This window comes from Brienomyrus brachyistius, chromosome 16, assembly GCF_023856365.1.
Source record: "Brienomyrus brachyistius isolate T26 chromosome 16, BBRACH_0.4, whole genome shotgun sequence".
Taxonomy (NCBI): Eukaryota; Metazoa; Chordata; class Actinopteri; order Osteoglossiformes; family Mormyridae; genus Brienomyrus; species Brienomyrus brachyistius.
The window spans coordinates 21,381,424-21,394,845 of NC_064548.1; the positions used below are offsets into that span (position 1 = coordinate 21,381,424).

General features: G+C 44.1%; 1 protein-coding gene across 2 annotated transcripts in view; it reads left to right on the top strand.

Annotated features, from left to right (window-relative positions):
* Nucleotides 1-4,737: 4,737 nt before the first annotated feature.
* The window catches only part of tmeff2a (transmembrane protein with EGF-like and two follistatin-like domains 2a), a 58,045-nt gene continuing 49,360 nt past the window's right edge, over nucleotides 4,738-13,422 (top strand). For both annotated transcript variants that reach the window (XM_048978870.1, XM_048978871.1), the window contains exon 1: nucleotides 4,738-5,679. In XM_048978870.1, the coding sequence (XP_048834827.1) occupies nucleotides 5,496-5,679 (184 nt within the window). In that variant the 5' untranslated portion in view covers nucleotides 4,738-5,495. The remainder of the gene's footprint in view (nucleotides 5,680-13,422) is intronic.

Consider the following 13,422-nt stretch of genomic DNA (forward strand, 5'->3'; position numbering starts at 1 on the left):
TAAGAGCTCGTCGCTCTGTGGAGGCAAAGTGAAGCCTGGAGGACAGGAAGATGGCAACGGCAATAAAACTGTCACCTGAGATCTGCGTGCCTGAGAGCGATATACAAAACAGCTCATTTTGCGAGGTATAAAATCTCACATTACACATCTTGTAAACATGAACAGCAGCATAAGATTTCAGTTTCTGGGGAAATGCCCTTTAAAAATAGGAACGGTTTTTACATCACCATAAAATAATGTCTATTACTAAATATCATAAACACCTAATTGCATATTAAGCGGTAATATATAACAATATATATATATATATATATATATATATGTGTGTGTGTGTGTGTGTGTGTGTGTATTTATAATAAGTCTATAACATGCCTCATCAGAACCGTTTAACATTGTGTGATATCATTTGTTACGTATCTCCCTAATTTTTCATAGTTTTTAAAAAGTAATTCAATAAAACGTGGCTACTTTGCTTTAAACTTGGTTTTCTTCAGCAAAGTGTGTAACCAGATATTCAGCAGCCAATGTTCAGTATGAAGTTTAAAGCATCACACTAGTGATAAATAGTATATAAACAGCACATACGTGTAGATTTTGCTCGTCAGGCAAATTATTACGCTGTTGCCGTTCACCTTAAAACGTTTCATCATTGCAAGAACTGGGAAAGACCTGCTGGTGAATAATGGATCTGTAGGGCCTTGGGCAGTGATGTAATGTTCTTGATCTTCAGCAACTTGGCTGTATTTGAGCAGAGAGTGCCCAGGAATCCCCGACCATCGACATGTTCATCGCTGTGAGTGAGTCACGCCTGATGGCCTCTCTGCTGGCCCGCTGTTCACTGCTTCAGTTAAACTGATCCAACTACACAGGCACCAAACTGTCCTGTCTAGGCGAGCGCGTCTTACATAACGCACGTCTATCAAAACGGAAAAACATTGACGCTCTTCTTCGCCAAAATGGCTGCGGCGCTGAGAGCCGTTTTCAACTGACGGGCGACAATCGCTCAGGCCTCACATGAAATCAGATGAAATCTGCAGGTGCTCCGCTACAATAGCTGAGATGATTTAAGTCTTGTGTTCACCTTTTACAGACACCAGGGCTCCATTACAGTACATTCAGCTTAACCTGAAACAGTAGATCGCTATGGCATGTTGATTAATTACACATTATTTGTATAGTTAATAGTTCAAGGAGACTGCTGTACCACTTGTGTCCAGGTTAAACGCACATTGACAAAGATTTACTGTGATATAGCCTCCTGAATTTGCAAGGGACCATCACAGAGATGAAAGGACAGCGTAAGTGGTCCCGTGACGTCATGGTTTGTGGGGTCCATTCACCTTCTAGCTGTTTTCATTGAGTTTGGACCAAACTTCCGTGGCATCGCCTCAGCACTATAAAACATTGTCTAGCTGGTACTGCCCCACCCTTTCCCCTGAGCTCGTCTTAGACAAACCAGTGTTATGGATGAAGATGTATAAGCTATGCCTATGTGTCTGCAATGCCTGTGATGAAGGAAATCCACATGTGAGTGTTAGAGGCAGACATGTACCTGGTGGGCTAACAGTTAGATGACAGTGGAGATCCAGGATAGACTCAGCTGCTCCGGCCCCCTAAAAAAGCGGAAAGTTCAACCTGAGTAAATTCCATTAGTCAGGAATGTTTTCATCAGGAAGAATATTTCTCTCTCTCTCTCTCTCTTTTTTTTTTAACCTCAACCATCAGTGGAACAAAAGTAGCCTTGGGACCCCCTGCTCCTGTCTGCTAATTGGCTTGTTGGGGGATTGTAGCTCTAAAAAGAGGCTCCTCTCAGGAGCTGACAGCAGCAGGCTGATAACAGACACTGCCTCCCCGGAACGCCTGAAGAGAACACACACGCGTGCACACACACACTCAAACGGACACACACACACACACGTGCACACACACGGACACACACGCCCTTCCTGTCTCTACTTGCTCTCTCTTTTTCTGTCACACACACACGGACACGCACATGCACACGCACAGACACACATGGACGCGCACACAGATGGACACACACACCCTCCCTGTTCGCTCTCTCTCTTTCTGTCACACACACACATTTGTATTCATATATTAGTGGGGACCTGTCAGCTTTCTATAGGAAAAACCGTAATCCCATCAATGACAACCTTAACCCTAAGTAACCAAACAAAAAAACTAGACTATTTACATGCTTAGTTTTTTGATCACATTCACAATTGAGTTTCCCCTTGTGGAGATGGGAAAAAATGTCCCCACAAGGTCAAAATAATACATTTTTTGTCACCAAATGTCCAAATGTCAAAGGTCCAGATGTGCCCACTATGTAGTATACATTGTGACTATTTCATTCTATCTTCTTTCTTCTGCCTTAGATGCTACTCTGTTCTGCCTGTTTGATAGAGCTTTCCAGCGATTGCCTGGTGATTGTCTCATTATGTCCCATAACCCTCAACACACATCACCTCAGTGTGCGTTTATCTGGTGTCTGTACAGTACAGAAAGATCCACAGAGAATACACAATCGTTTCAAACTTATCCACACATCTCCATCTCCCAAAGATGCTCCTGTCGACTCAGTCTGTGGTGATTAAGCTTCTGATAATTTGAGGGTCATTATCATTGCCGTTCCTCTTGAGTGTTCCTGGGGCCTAGGGGTCTATTGGTTAAATTCGGCTGACAAAATCTTGGCTTGTAAGATTGAATAGGGAAGAGAGTGGAAAGAGAGATTAAGGAGAATATTGCATAGAAATGGGGTCGGAGAGGCAAGGACAGAGAGAAAGAGAGAGAAGGAAGAGATGCACTCAGTGTCAGGTCCAAAAGAAAACCAATAAGGGTGTATCTACAGTTACGGAGGAATGTAACTATATCACAGCCATGGACTGACTTCCACCTGAGGTTGCACATAATTCATCTGAAGTTATGTACCCATAGGCATCCTTGTAAACCTGAGTCTGGATTGACAGAGGTAGCAGAGGGAGGATGGACAAGAGAACTGAGGACACAGCGAATGTTTGTGCCAGACATGCTTGGGCTCAGGTACTTCAGTGACTGAAGGTGTTCATCTCTCACAGGGAATCACCAGACACAAACGCAGAGCACATTCCAACCTCAGCAAGCAGGTATCTGACGGCATTGCTCATGCACACGAGGAAATGACAGATTAATTTAACAGCAGACGGACAACCGGAGAATTTGTTCATTCTTTCAAGAGGGATATGAACAGTCGATTAAAGCAAAATGCAGGGACTGCTGTGCCCCTAGAAATGAGTTTTAAATGAAAATGGGATGGCACTGGAGCATTCGACTTCCAAGGAGTCACATGGAAAGAGTTAACAGTCCCTCTAACAAAACAGTTTGGCTTGTTTTTGAATGCATTTCTGATGCCAAATCTGGAAAATGAATTCAACTGAGTTTGATCAGGTGAAAGGCTTTTATGTAAATGTAATGCTAAATTACTAGATTAGCAGGAGTTATTTTAGTTTATTTTTCATTTGCAAATGTAACCATTGGTGGACGATTATGCCGTTGTATGGTACCTATATATATATGTGTGTGTGTGTGTGTGTGTGTGTGCGTGCGTGCATTATTTCAGGAAAAATTATTCTCTTCCTGTGCTTAAATTCATATCTACACATAAACTTTATATTTTACTTATAACTTTAGATTTAACGAGCGAAGTGCACTCATTAAATGATATTAAAGACTTTATTTTACTTGAAGGATACGCAGTGAATGGCCTACATGGCAAAAAAATGTTTAAAATTTAAGTCCTGAATATTTTAACGTTTTATTAATCGCTAATATGCCACTGATTGAAACGGCATCCTTTCCAAATGCGGACCCGCGACTGAAGTCTGGTCGGCTGACAACAGCGCCCCTTGGTGTTCAAAGTGAATATGGGTAATGCAGACGGTCAAGCAGTTAACATTTTGGAAACTACTCCGCGGCAATGCGTACTTTTTGTCTTATAACAATTCAGTAGTACGCTGCATAGAATTAATGATCATTGATCATTAAATATCATTGAAATCATAAGCTGTAAACTGAGGTGAAATTCTTTGGCCAGCAACTTGCTGCGGGACTAATATGCAAAATCTGTGGTAAGAGAAAAGGACTTAATTTGTGGATTTTAACTTAATTTGAATCCCACCTCCGACATACCGCCACTTAATGTGATTAACGGAGGCTTTTGCACTTCATCATCGAGGACTGTACGTAACTCCGGGTATGAGGCTTGCGGTAAGTGAATAAGAAGCGAAATCCGAATAGATAGTAGCGCTTTTGTAATCCGAAAAGGCTCCCTGGGCCAAGCGGCGCAGTGAGACGGAGAGATGCGCCTCTCAGGAGCTGCCGGATGATTGATTGAATTGTGAAACCGGGTCAGGCGGCTGCTGAATCAATCCAAACAGTACGCGTCCTAACACGCTCGGCCAGCCCTAACACTGCTGTAAAAGACCCCTTTTCTTACTGAATAAACCACCACTGCTGTCAGGGTATCGGCTTATGCAGAAGCTCGAGGTCCCTTATTACAGACGGTACAAAAGCCGCAAGCCTACAGCTGCGGGTCATGAAGCCTGGGGGAGGAATCGCCTTTATTTCAGAGCTGTAGAAATATGCGAGGCTGAGGCAGATCAATCTTACTTCTGCAGGCTTTAACTACAATATCCTGTTTCAGTTCTAGGGCGCCTGATGTCCCCCTCCCTCCATCCTGTTCTGTTTCATCCCATCCCCACCCAGTCCCGCTAGACTACATCCCCCCGACGCCCCATCTTCTCCAATAGAGCGGCGATGCACAGTGGTCGAACAGCTGGACCCTCGCCGCCAACTGTAAAAGTCCCCGATACGTTTTCCTCTCGCCAATCGGTGCTCCGCACCTACTGCGCCGCCTCGCCCCCCCCGCCTCCCATGCCAGGCACGGGCACCACGTGATCGCGGCCAGGCTGGAAACCTGCTGCTCGCATCCAGCGGGGGCAGAAGCTGCTGGACCTTGCGGAGATGGTACGAAGCGCTGCGCTTCAGCGCACGCAGTCGCGGAGCTTTAAACTACCGGCTGAGCTTCCGTCTTCTGGATCTTACAACTGCGCTCGCCTCCCCTGTGGAATGTATTGACGTTTTTCATATATTTTACCACCTTCCGAGTTGTTGCATTATTATGTTTCTCCGTCGCCCAGCTCCCTACCTGTCAGCTTCGTCCCCTTAAAGCGGACCGCCCCACTTGAGTTTCCACCGGCGCGATCGCACTGACACCGGCAGCCCTTCGCAAATCCCCGCGCCCCTTCACACCCCAGTTTCGCCCCCCCACCAGCGGTGGGCACGTCGACAGACTACAGTCCTTCATGGGGCACCCTGTCTTGCTCGGAAAATGTTTTTCTTCTCGCCACTGAGCTCGTCGCCGCCACCGTTTGCGCAAAGACCGGAGTCGCTGGTGCCCGTCTGCAGTTTCTGCCCGCGTCGCTTGTGTGGTCGGGGGGCGCCGCGGAACTGAAATGGGTCCCTGGGCAACAGCAGCGGGGCTACGGGAGGCTGGACGTCCGCGACTGTGGAGCAGCACATCGGCAGGCTGGCTTTTGCTCGCCGTTTTGTTTCTTGCGACTTTGCATGTGCGGCAACTTGACGCCTTTCCTTCCTCCTTGAGCGACTGCCAGACCCCCACAGGGTGGAACTGCTCCGGTAAGAGCCCCGCAGCGGGGGCTGCGCTCCGCACTTTGCCGCTTTACACCAGGCGCCGATCGGCTGATGTGGGCGACGGGAATCGCGAAGAAGTGTTTCGTGCGTTTGCGGTAAACGCTGCGCAGCCGGCAGACGCGTTTAACTGGAAGCCAAAATTGGCGTGCAGTCGTTTAATTGACGACCTCCTCTGTATAAAATTAAATGCGAAGTATTAAGTCTGTAGATGCTTCGGGGTTTTAAGCAATAAAAGCAAAACACTTGTTTTAATTGCACTGGGCATAAGTAATTAATAAATTGGTGGACGGGAATTGGAAAAAAAACGGGAATCACTGGAGCAGCGTTTCAGGCATTTAATATCGGCAAAGAATTAAACAAATGAAACGTAGTTAATGGTCGCTGGGCGTAAAGTGTTACAGCTGTTTGTGCTCACGGCATACAGTCAGATGCTGATTCCTGAAATATTTGAGTTTCTTTTTCTTTTAAGGGTTGTATGTTGTGGGGAAATAGTAACAACAATAAGCAAACAGTGATGCTGTTCTAGAAGAGTCGGCTGATAGCTATAAATATACACAATATACGCGCACAGTACCCCAGTGTGCGGTAAAATTCACCGTGTCCCCCCGTTTAATGCGCCCACTGGCCGCCCCTGGATGTGGGGAAAGGCGCTAATTCAGTAATAACCAGCTGATGAATAGCTGCTTCTTACCCATCGGGGTGCCTGTCTCTTCTCCGTCCCTGAGCTGCTGCGTTTTAATACTCACATTTACGGGCTGGAGAAGCATACAAGTTTCCTAACTAGCTGCTGCCGTATAAAGAAGGTATATAGAAAAAGAAAACCGACTTGCTTGCTTGTTTACAGAAGTGTTAAGTTTCCCAGCCCGTGTTGTCCAGCGTGTCCGATGTTCACAGCCCATGTATTGTTCCTACCAGTATACTACGCTGCTGTATTACTGATAAATAATCTTTCCAACCGTTTAAAGTTGGTAGTCATTCACCTCATTGCTGCAGAGCTTTGTGCTCTATCCTCCTTTTAATAACTCGCACAAACAGTGACAAACTGGGATGCGGATGTTTATGAGCTAAAATGCTGGAGTGAAACAGGGTCTTTAACATCTCAATGTGCGTGAAATTTTCCTCCCCTCAAAAAGTCCAACAGCCGGATTCGTCCTTGCAAGTATTAAAGTGTGCAGCCGCTTTAAAGCGCACTTCGGACGAGGATGATGAGCATTGGGAACATATTTGCTTAAGATGGAGAACAAGCTCGGGTGCAAGGTTACACACTTGTGTGTGTGTGTGCGTGTGTGTGTGTGTGCGTGTGTGCGTGTACGTGTGTGCGTGTGTGTATGAGGCCCCGTACATAGTTGCCGTAATAGCCGCCAATGATAGGTGGTACAAAGCAGCGCAGTATAGCTCAAGTCTATACTGAAAAGATCAGCACAGGTTTAACAACCTATTTTTAACACACATAGCTTATATTAATATAAGAAATTCTCGAGACGCTGCAATAGGCTAGGTGAATACGTATTACGGAGAAACTCAATTTACTTTAATTAATTAGAAATTTTTGGTTCAGTTATTATGAATTAATATATAATATATTTCGAAGTAAGCAAATTATGTTATTGAATATAATTAAAACGATGTTTGGTTTTTTTAACCATAAGTATGCCTCCATCTTTTCATCATATCATTATGTCCGCTGCTTTTATGTCTTAACTGGAAAAAAATGACGTTTTCGAAATATGCTGAATATATGAACTGTGATGGTTTTATCGGGATCTTTTGACGGGCGTGAATTCCGATGTGACTGGCTGACAGGGTCTGCATGGCATATAAAATTGGGAACTGTGGGTAGATCATTCTCTTGATATACAGGGCTTTTACTGTCAGAAGGCTGGGGAACAGGGGCCATCGCCGTACCTAGGAGTTGGTTTGAAGGAGACCCAGCTGGTGTCATAGGCAGACATTTGGAAGTGATTTTTCACTTAAATAAATACATACATACATGCATACATATATACATACATACATACATAAATAACTCGGATCTGAGACTGTGATTTGCTGGGCGGAGCAAAGAAACCACAGCAGGACAATCCAGTCACACGCTGGGATTTTTGAACGACTGCGTGAACTTTATTTGAACGTAACGCATTGCTAGCTGATGTAAATCACGATTGTTGAATAAACTGTGAATAATGTTCAGCATGTTTAAATTCGTATAACGGCATAGTCAAGTGAAGTTGGAGAATATACATGAACGGGTTTATCTGAAACTGCCGCACGTCATATATAAACATGTTGACTGGTGGGCTCCAGATGGCTAATTGCTAACGCTAGCACAGGGTACCCATGTTCAGGTGGAGCCAGTCCTGTTTTGGCTCTTTCGCCAGCTGGAGGGTTTACCGTGGTACTAGTCACAATCCAGATTTGTCCCGGACTGGAGTCATTGTGCAGTTTTTGAATTGTGTTGTGTACCATTAACTAGGTCACTAAAACCTTTAGTGGTCATGAAGTTCTTGTGGGCTTCAAGCCCCCTGGACGATCCCTTCATTCATTAACATAATCATTCTCACAATTTATGTTTATTTGCTTTTGTGCAAGTACAGCAAACTTACCAAGTATTAAAACTAATAATTCATGTTACGAATATTTACGGGTAAGTGTCTGTTTTATTATAATAAGAAATCTTTTACGTTTCTAATTCGTTGTCCTCATGCACCGCATATTGCTCGAAAATAATTTGTGCGGAAGTAACTTTAAGTAATTGCATTAATTTACAGACAAAATAATAAAGCGAATTTCACAAATGTTACAGAGTGCAAAAATATGAAACTTGCAAATGTGTTTAAGTTGTCTTTGATGAAACTTAACCCCATACAAATTTGTTTTTAGTATTAAACGGGTCTTACCCGTTGTTTATTGTTTAATAAGCGTTTTACCGTTTTCTGATTAATGTTGATTGTAGATGCTCCACCACCTAACCTAGTTGATCAAACAGGTTTCCCGCATGAGCATAAATGGACTGAAAACCCCATAGGTTGAGTCAGCTCTTCACGGTGTCCCACCTCCACTGCTATTTCCTGGCCTATGATGTAATGAGAGGGAACCATTCGCCGGTTCCCTAAGTGCGATTCCCCGCGGAATATTCCTATCGTACCAAACACAGCACTCACACTTATTAATGTGCGCAAAAATCAGGGGCCTAATACGTGCAGCGATCGCTCAGGGTAATACTTAATACAATGTTCATTTGCCGTGATGACCACATGAAGCATTCTGGGTAAATCTCAACATGTTAACTCTAGGTGCATCACAGATTAGCGTGTCTAGACAAATCATTAGTTGAATCGCAGCGTTTGCTGGCCCCTTTTAAACTGACTGCTATTGTGCGCTGACAGTTGGCAAGTAGTCTGGCGTCGTGTGTGTTGTGTACACCGAACCGGTGGGAGGTGAACCGATGGCATGTGCAGCCATAACAACTAATTACTGGCCCTCCTTATCTAGAGATGCTTCATTCATGAAGCCCAGCTGGCTCAGGTGAGACTGATTGGGCTGTCAAGGGTAAATGAGGCCAGCTGGAATTAAGGTCGGGGTGGATTTTCGGGATAATGAAGGGAATTTTGTGGAAGAGGGTGGATACACTCCTATTTTCATTTAGCAGCTTTTATTGGAGTTTGGGGTATGTTTGGGTCAGTACTCACTAGCCTCTGGTTTTTGTTTGTTTTTGTTCATCTCAAGGGGCCAACTATTATGTGCTATCTTTAGCTTAATAGAAGGCCTTCTGTTTAATCCTCAACCTCACACCAAATGCAAGAAAATTTGCAAAATATAAACAGAAACAGCATTTGATTTTGCGATGCTATAAATAGTCGCTTTACGACTTCAGACATTTTACATATCTGTGTATGGGTTTTATCTGTATAAACACTGCAGTACAACTTGTGTAAAGTTATGTATCATCCTTAAATCATAGAAATTTGAATACCCGGTGATGTTATGCTCAGAATATTCCAGAGAGATCTATGAATTCTTCTTTTGTTCAAATTAACGCCCTTAAGCAGATTGCGATGCCGTGGCTGTTATTTCACGGTGATGCGTTGGCCTTGAGTGATTGTACTGTAAGATCTGTCTTTATGAGTGTTTTACATGTCGGCAGTGTTCTCAGACCTCCCGCAGCCTCCCGCCCACGGCAGCAAGATGCTGGGCTGGAGGTTTATCCGCCTGGGCGTTATGGAAGCCGTATATGAGGAGAGGGACGCTATTCCAGGGTCAAGCGAACCAGGAGAAGAAGCTGCTAATTGCCGAGCTGTTTGGACCTTCCGCCGCTTCTCATTTGGCTTCTCGCTTTTAATTGAGAATAGGGCTCCCTTTTCCCCTCTTTTCATGTCATGCATTAGTGACTGAACACAAGTCACCCCCTTCCTTATGTTTCAAGCAGATAATTGGCAGTGTGTAATCTGAGTCCCCCCAGCTAAGGCCTGGCAATTAAAAACGTGGTGTCGAGGAATATTAAAGCCTTAAAATATGCATGAGGGCCAGTGTATCCATGGATGGTTTTATTTAATTATTTTAATTTCCCCCGAATTGCCAGCACAGCATCCTGGGACAGGAGACTGTTTGCTCGGTGCTGGATGTTTAGACTTTCGCGTGCTAACTTCTTGACGCGTCCTTTTAACGGTTAACGTTACACTTAACCTGCATTCAGCTTCTCCTGCGCTCTGGTTATCACAGTCACACAGCGTACGGGTGTCTCATAAGCGTCTAACCCGCCCCATCCTTGTAGATCAAACACCAATGGCACAGATAGGGTATTTTCAGTTCAGCTCTAAAAAGCTATTATTATGAAAGAACTCCTTTACAACATAGAATAATTCACTGTGTTCAAATTCTCCTCAGAGATTCTCGAATTAGGCTGCAGGACTATTTTTGTTTTCCCACGGCCTGTCTTGGCTTTAGTGATTTTATGACGATGCTAATAATGGTTTTTCTGTTTGGGTTTTTATATCTTACTCCATAAAGCATGAAAGTGATGGTGATATTAAATAATTGATGCATTTCTTGGCCTAGTTGAAACTGTTAGTCAACATCCAAATGTAAATTACCTTAATTGGATGCATCCGTGCCCCCCCTCCCTTATCGGAAATGAAAACATTGGAATGGAATAATGTAAAGCACATGGAGTTGTGAGGCAGGCAGGGTTGTGAGGGACTGGGGGAAAGTTGAAAAGGTGGCTGTAGGATGTTTATGGGTCTGAGTCACATTCCTGCATATACTCAGCAAATGGGGGTGAGGTTCCTGCCTGCTCACCCCTCCCCCCCCCAACCCGAGCCGAGGGACTTCTGACGCCTCTGTCCTCACAGGTGGCGCCAGAGGGTGCGGGGTCAGTCGGCATTAACCTTGCGCGCTCACAGAAGAGCACAGGGGTCGTCCGTCTTCCTCTAACCCCCTGCTGTGTCGCAGTGGTGTCTCTGGGAAGCTGGCAGCTTGTACTCCAATTAATATCGTTTGAGTCCCCCCTCCCTGCTTTTTTTCGTAAAATTTAAGCAAAATCCACTTTGTCTCACATTTGAGAGAGAGAGAGAGAGAGAGAGAGAAACTCTAAGAATAGCCTGTGATTTTACAGGCCATCTGCCTGGTAATGTGACAAACCATCTTCGGCACCCATGGCACCTGTCCACTGTAGTAATGGGCCCCCAGTACAAGGAAGGAGCCTCTCAACCAGTTGGATCAATTGGGGGGGGGGGGGAATATGGAGACCGCTGGGCCGACCAGCCAACTCTGTGGTCAAGTGTCCATGAATACAATAGCATTAATTATCAGACAAAAAATTTCCACTATTAAGAAATCCCTAGTTATTAACTGCATGTGATAAATAGAGATAAACTTCCAAGCATTCAACTGACTTTTGAAATTTTGCATCAGAATAATAGTGCTTCACTCTACCTGTCTGCAGCCATCGGTTTCCTATCACCTAAATGTTTTTTTCCTTTTGAAAGATCTTAGCTGGCCTCACACGCATTTCTGGAGAGTTTGTTCTAAGCTCCTATTAAGCTTTTAATGAAAAACAGAAGCTCTTTGACAGGTACCACATGGCACTATAGTTACCCCTATCTTGATCTTGATGTTTTGAGGACTTTGCTTGGAGCATACCTCAGCTTCTTTCCTTCAGTGAGCAGATTTGGTCACTAAGCTCTTCTTAGCACAGTAACTTGACTAGACTAGACTTAAATCAGTCGATCATCTCTCTTTTGAATCCTTGGCTTTTGTGGCATCATGAGCAGAATTGGGCGCAGAACTAATGACAAAGATTTTATTTTTTAAAATGACATTCAAAAGAGGCTGTGTTTTTAAACTGACACTATAAAGACCAGAAACTCAAAAGTACCTTCCAGCAGTTTGATGATGTCTGTATGCACAGACCGTGCCCCTGTCATTGTCCTCCAGCTATTCTCTACATTTCAGCCCGGCTGGTTAAATAGGCAGTAAATTCTCTAAATAAAAGCCAGCTGAGTGTCATTAGCAGAGGAACAGATCAAGGGGAGGAGATTACAGCAATCTAGGCCTGTCAAACCACAAACTCCCACGTCTTACCAACCCCAATGTCTTTCTAATATCAGGCTCACATCCATTTTTATTCCTTAATTCATTACAGACTTTTTGTCCAGAAGATTTTGAGTGCAGTAAACAGAAGACGGTCATATCCCATGTTGACGTCAACGCCATGTTCACGCTTGAATGATGTTAGCAGAACGCACTGGATTGATGTCGTTTTGTAACTTTCACGACGTTTTACTCTCCTGTGGTTTTTTTTTCCAGAATCTTTATGGCCACAGTGAGCATAACAGATGCTTTTCTCAAGTAAAATCATCAAAATGTCCAGAATTCATCTTTAACAGATATGAAAAATGTGCTGCAAATCTCCCACATTATTTTTTAATTCTCTACATATTGCCAGCCATACTTCCCATTGGCAATTTTCACCCATTTATTGCCGTCATTATTTTTCTAAAACGGTAAAGTCAATTTGTCACCACTGTTCAATGGCAAGTCCAACTTACAAATGTTTTTGCATAAGTAATTGGTTTTCCCCCATTCACTTGCCAGACTGATCAAGACGGATGCACCGCATTGTAATTTTATAGTTCAGTTGTGTGATCAGTATAAGTCAGAGTTTTCCCTCCCTCCGCACTACAGTTGGGACTGATTACTCATGGTACAGTAGGTCTTCATAGCAAATGCATCTTATTGGTGTATTTTGTTTGTCTGTTTCCTTGTTTCTGCAGGTATGGCCTAGTGAGATTGACACCGTGCATGTAATACCCACAATCCATTGTGTGGAAAATCCCCAGAAGTGTCTCACAATATATCATAACTTCCTTGGCATTTTCTGACAAATACCGCACAACGGCATTGCGTAATAGGCCCCTGTTGTACATCTCTCAACTTTCACTTGTAACTTTACCACACTCAGCCAGATATTAAAGAACTCTCCGGTATAATGTGTATGAAGGAGAGTTATTGCTGCAGAGCCCCAGTTACCCCCAGTACACCAGAGTTCTGGGACTGTGCGAGATGGTGGTTTTGAGCAGGGGTGTGACTGTCAACTTTGAAATCGAAGTTGTGGTTTTAAGTCACGTCCATCCAGGGAGTTTCTCATCAAAGATGACATCATCCATTCACACTATCTGTCTTCTCTCAGTGGGTCCCAGTGTGCTCCGTTGCGGTGTCTCTGTTAATTAG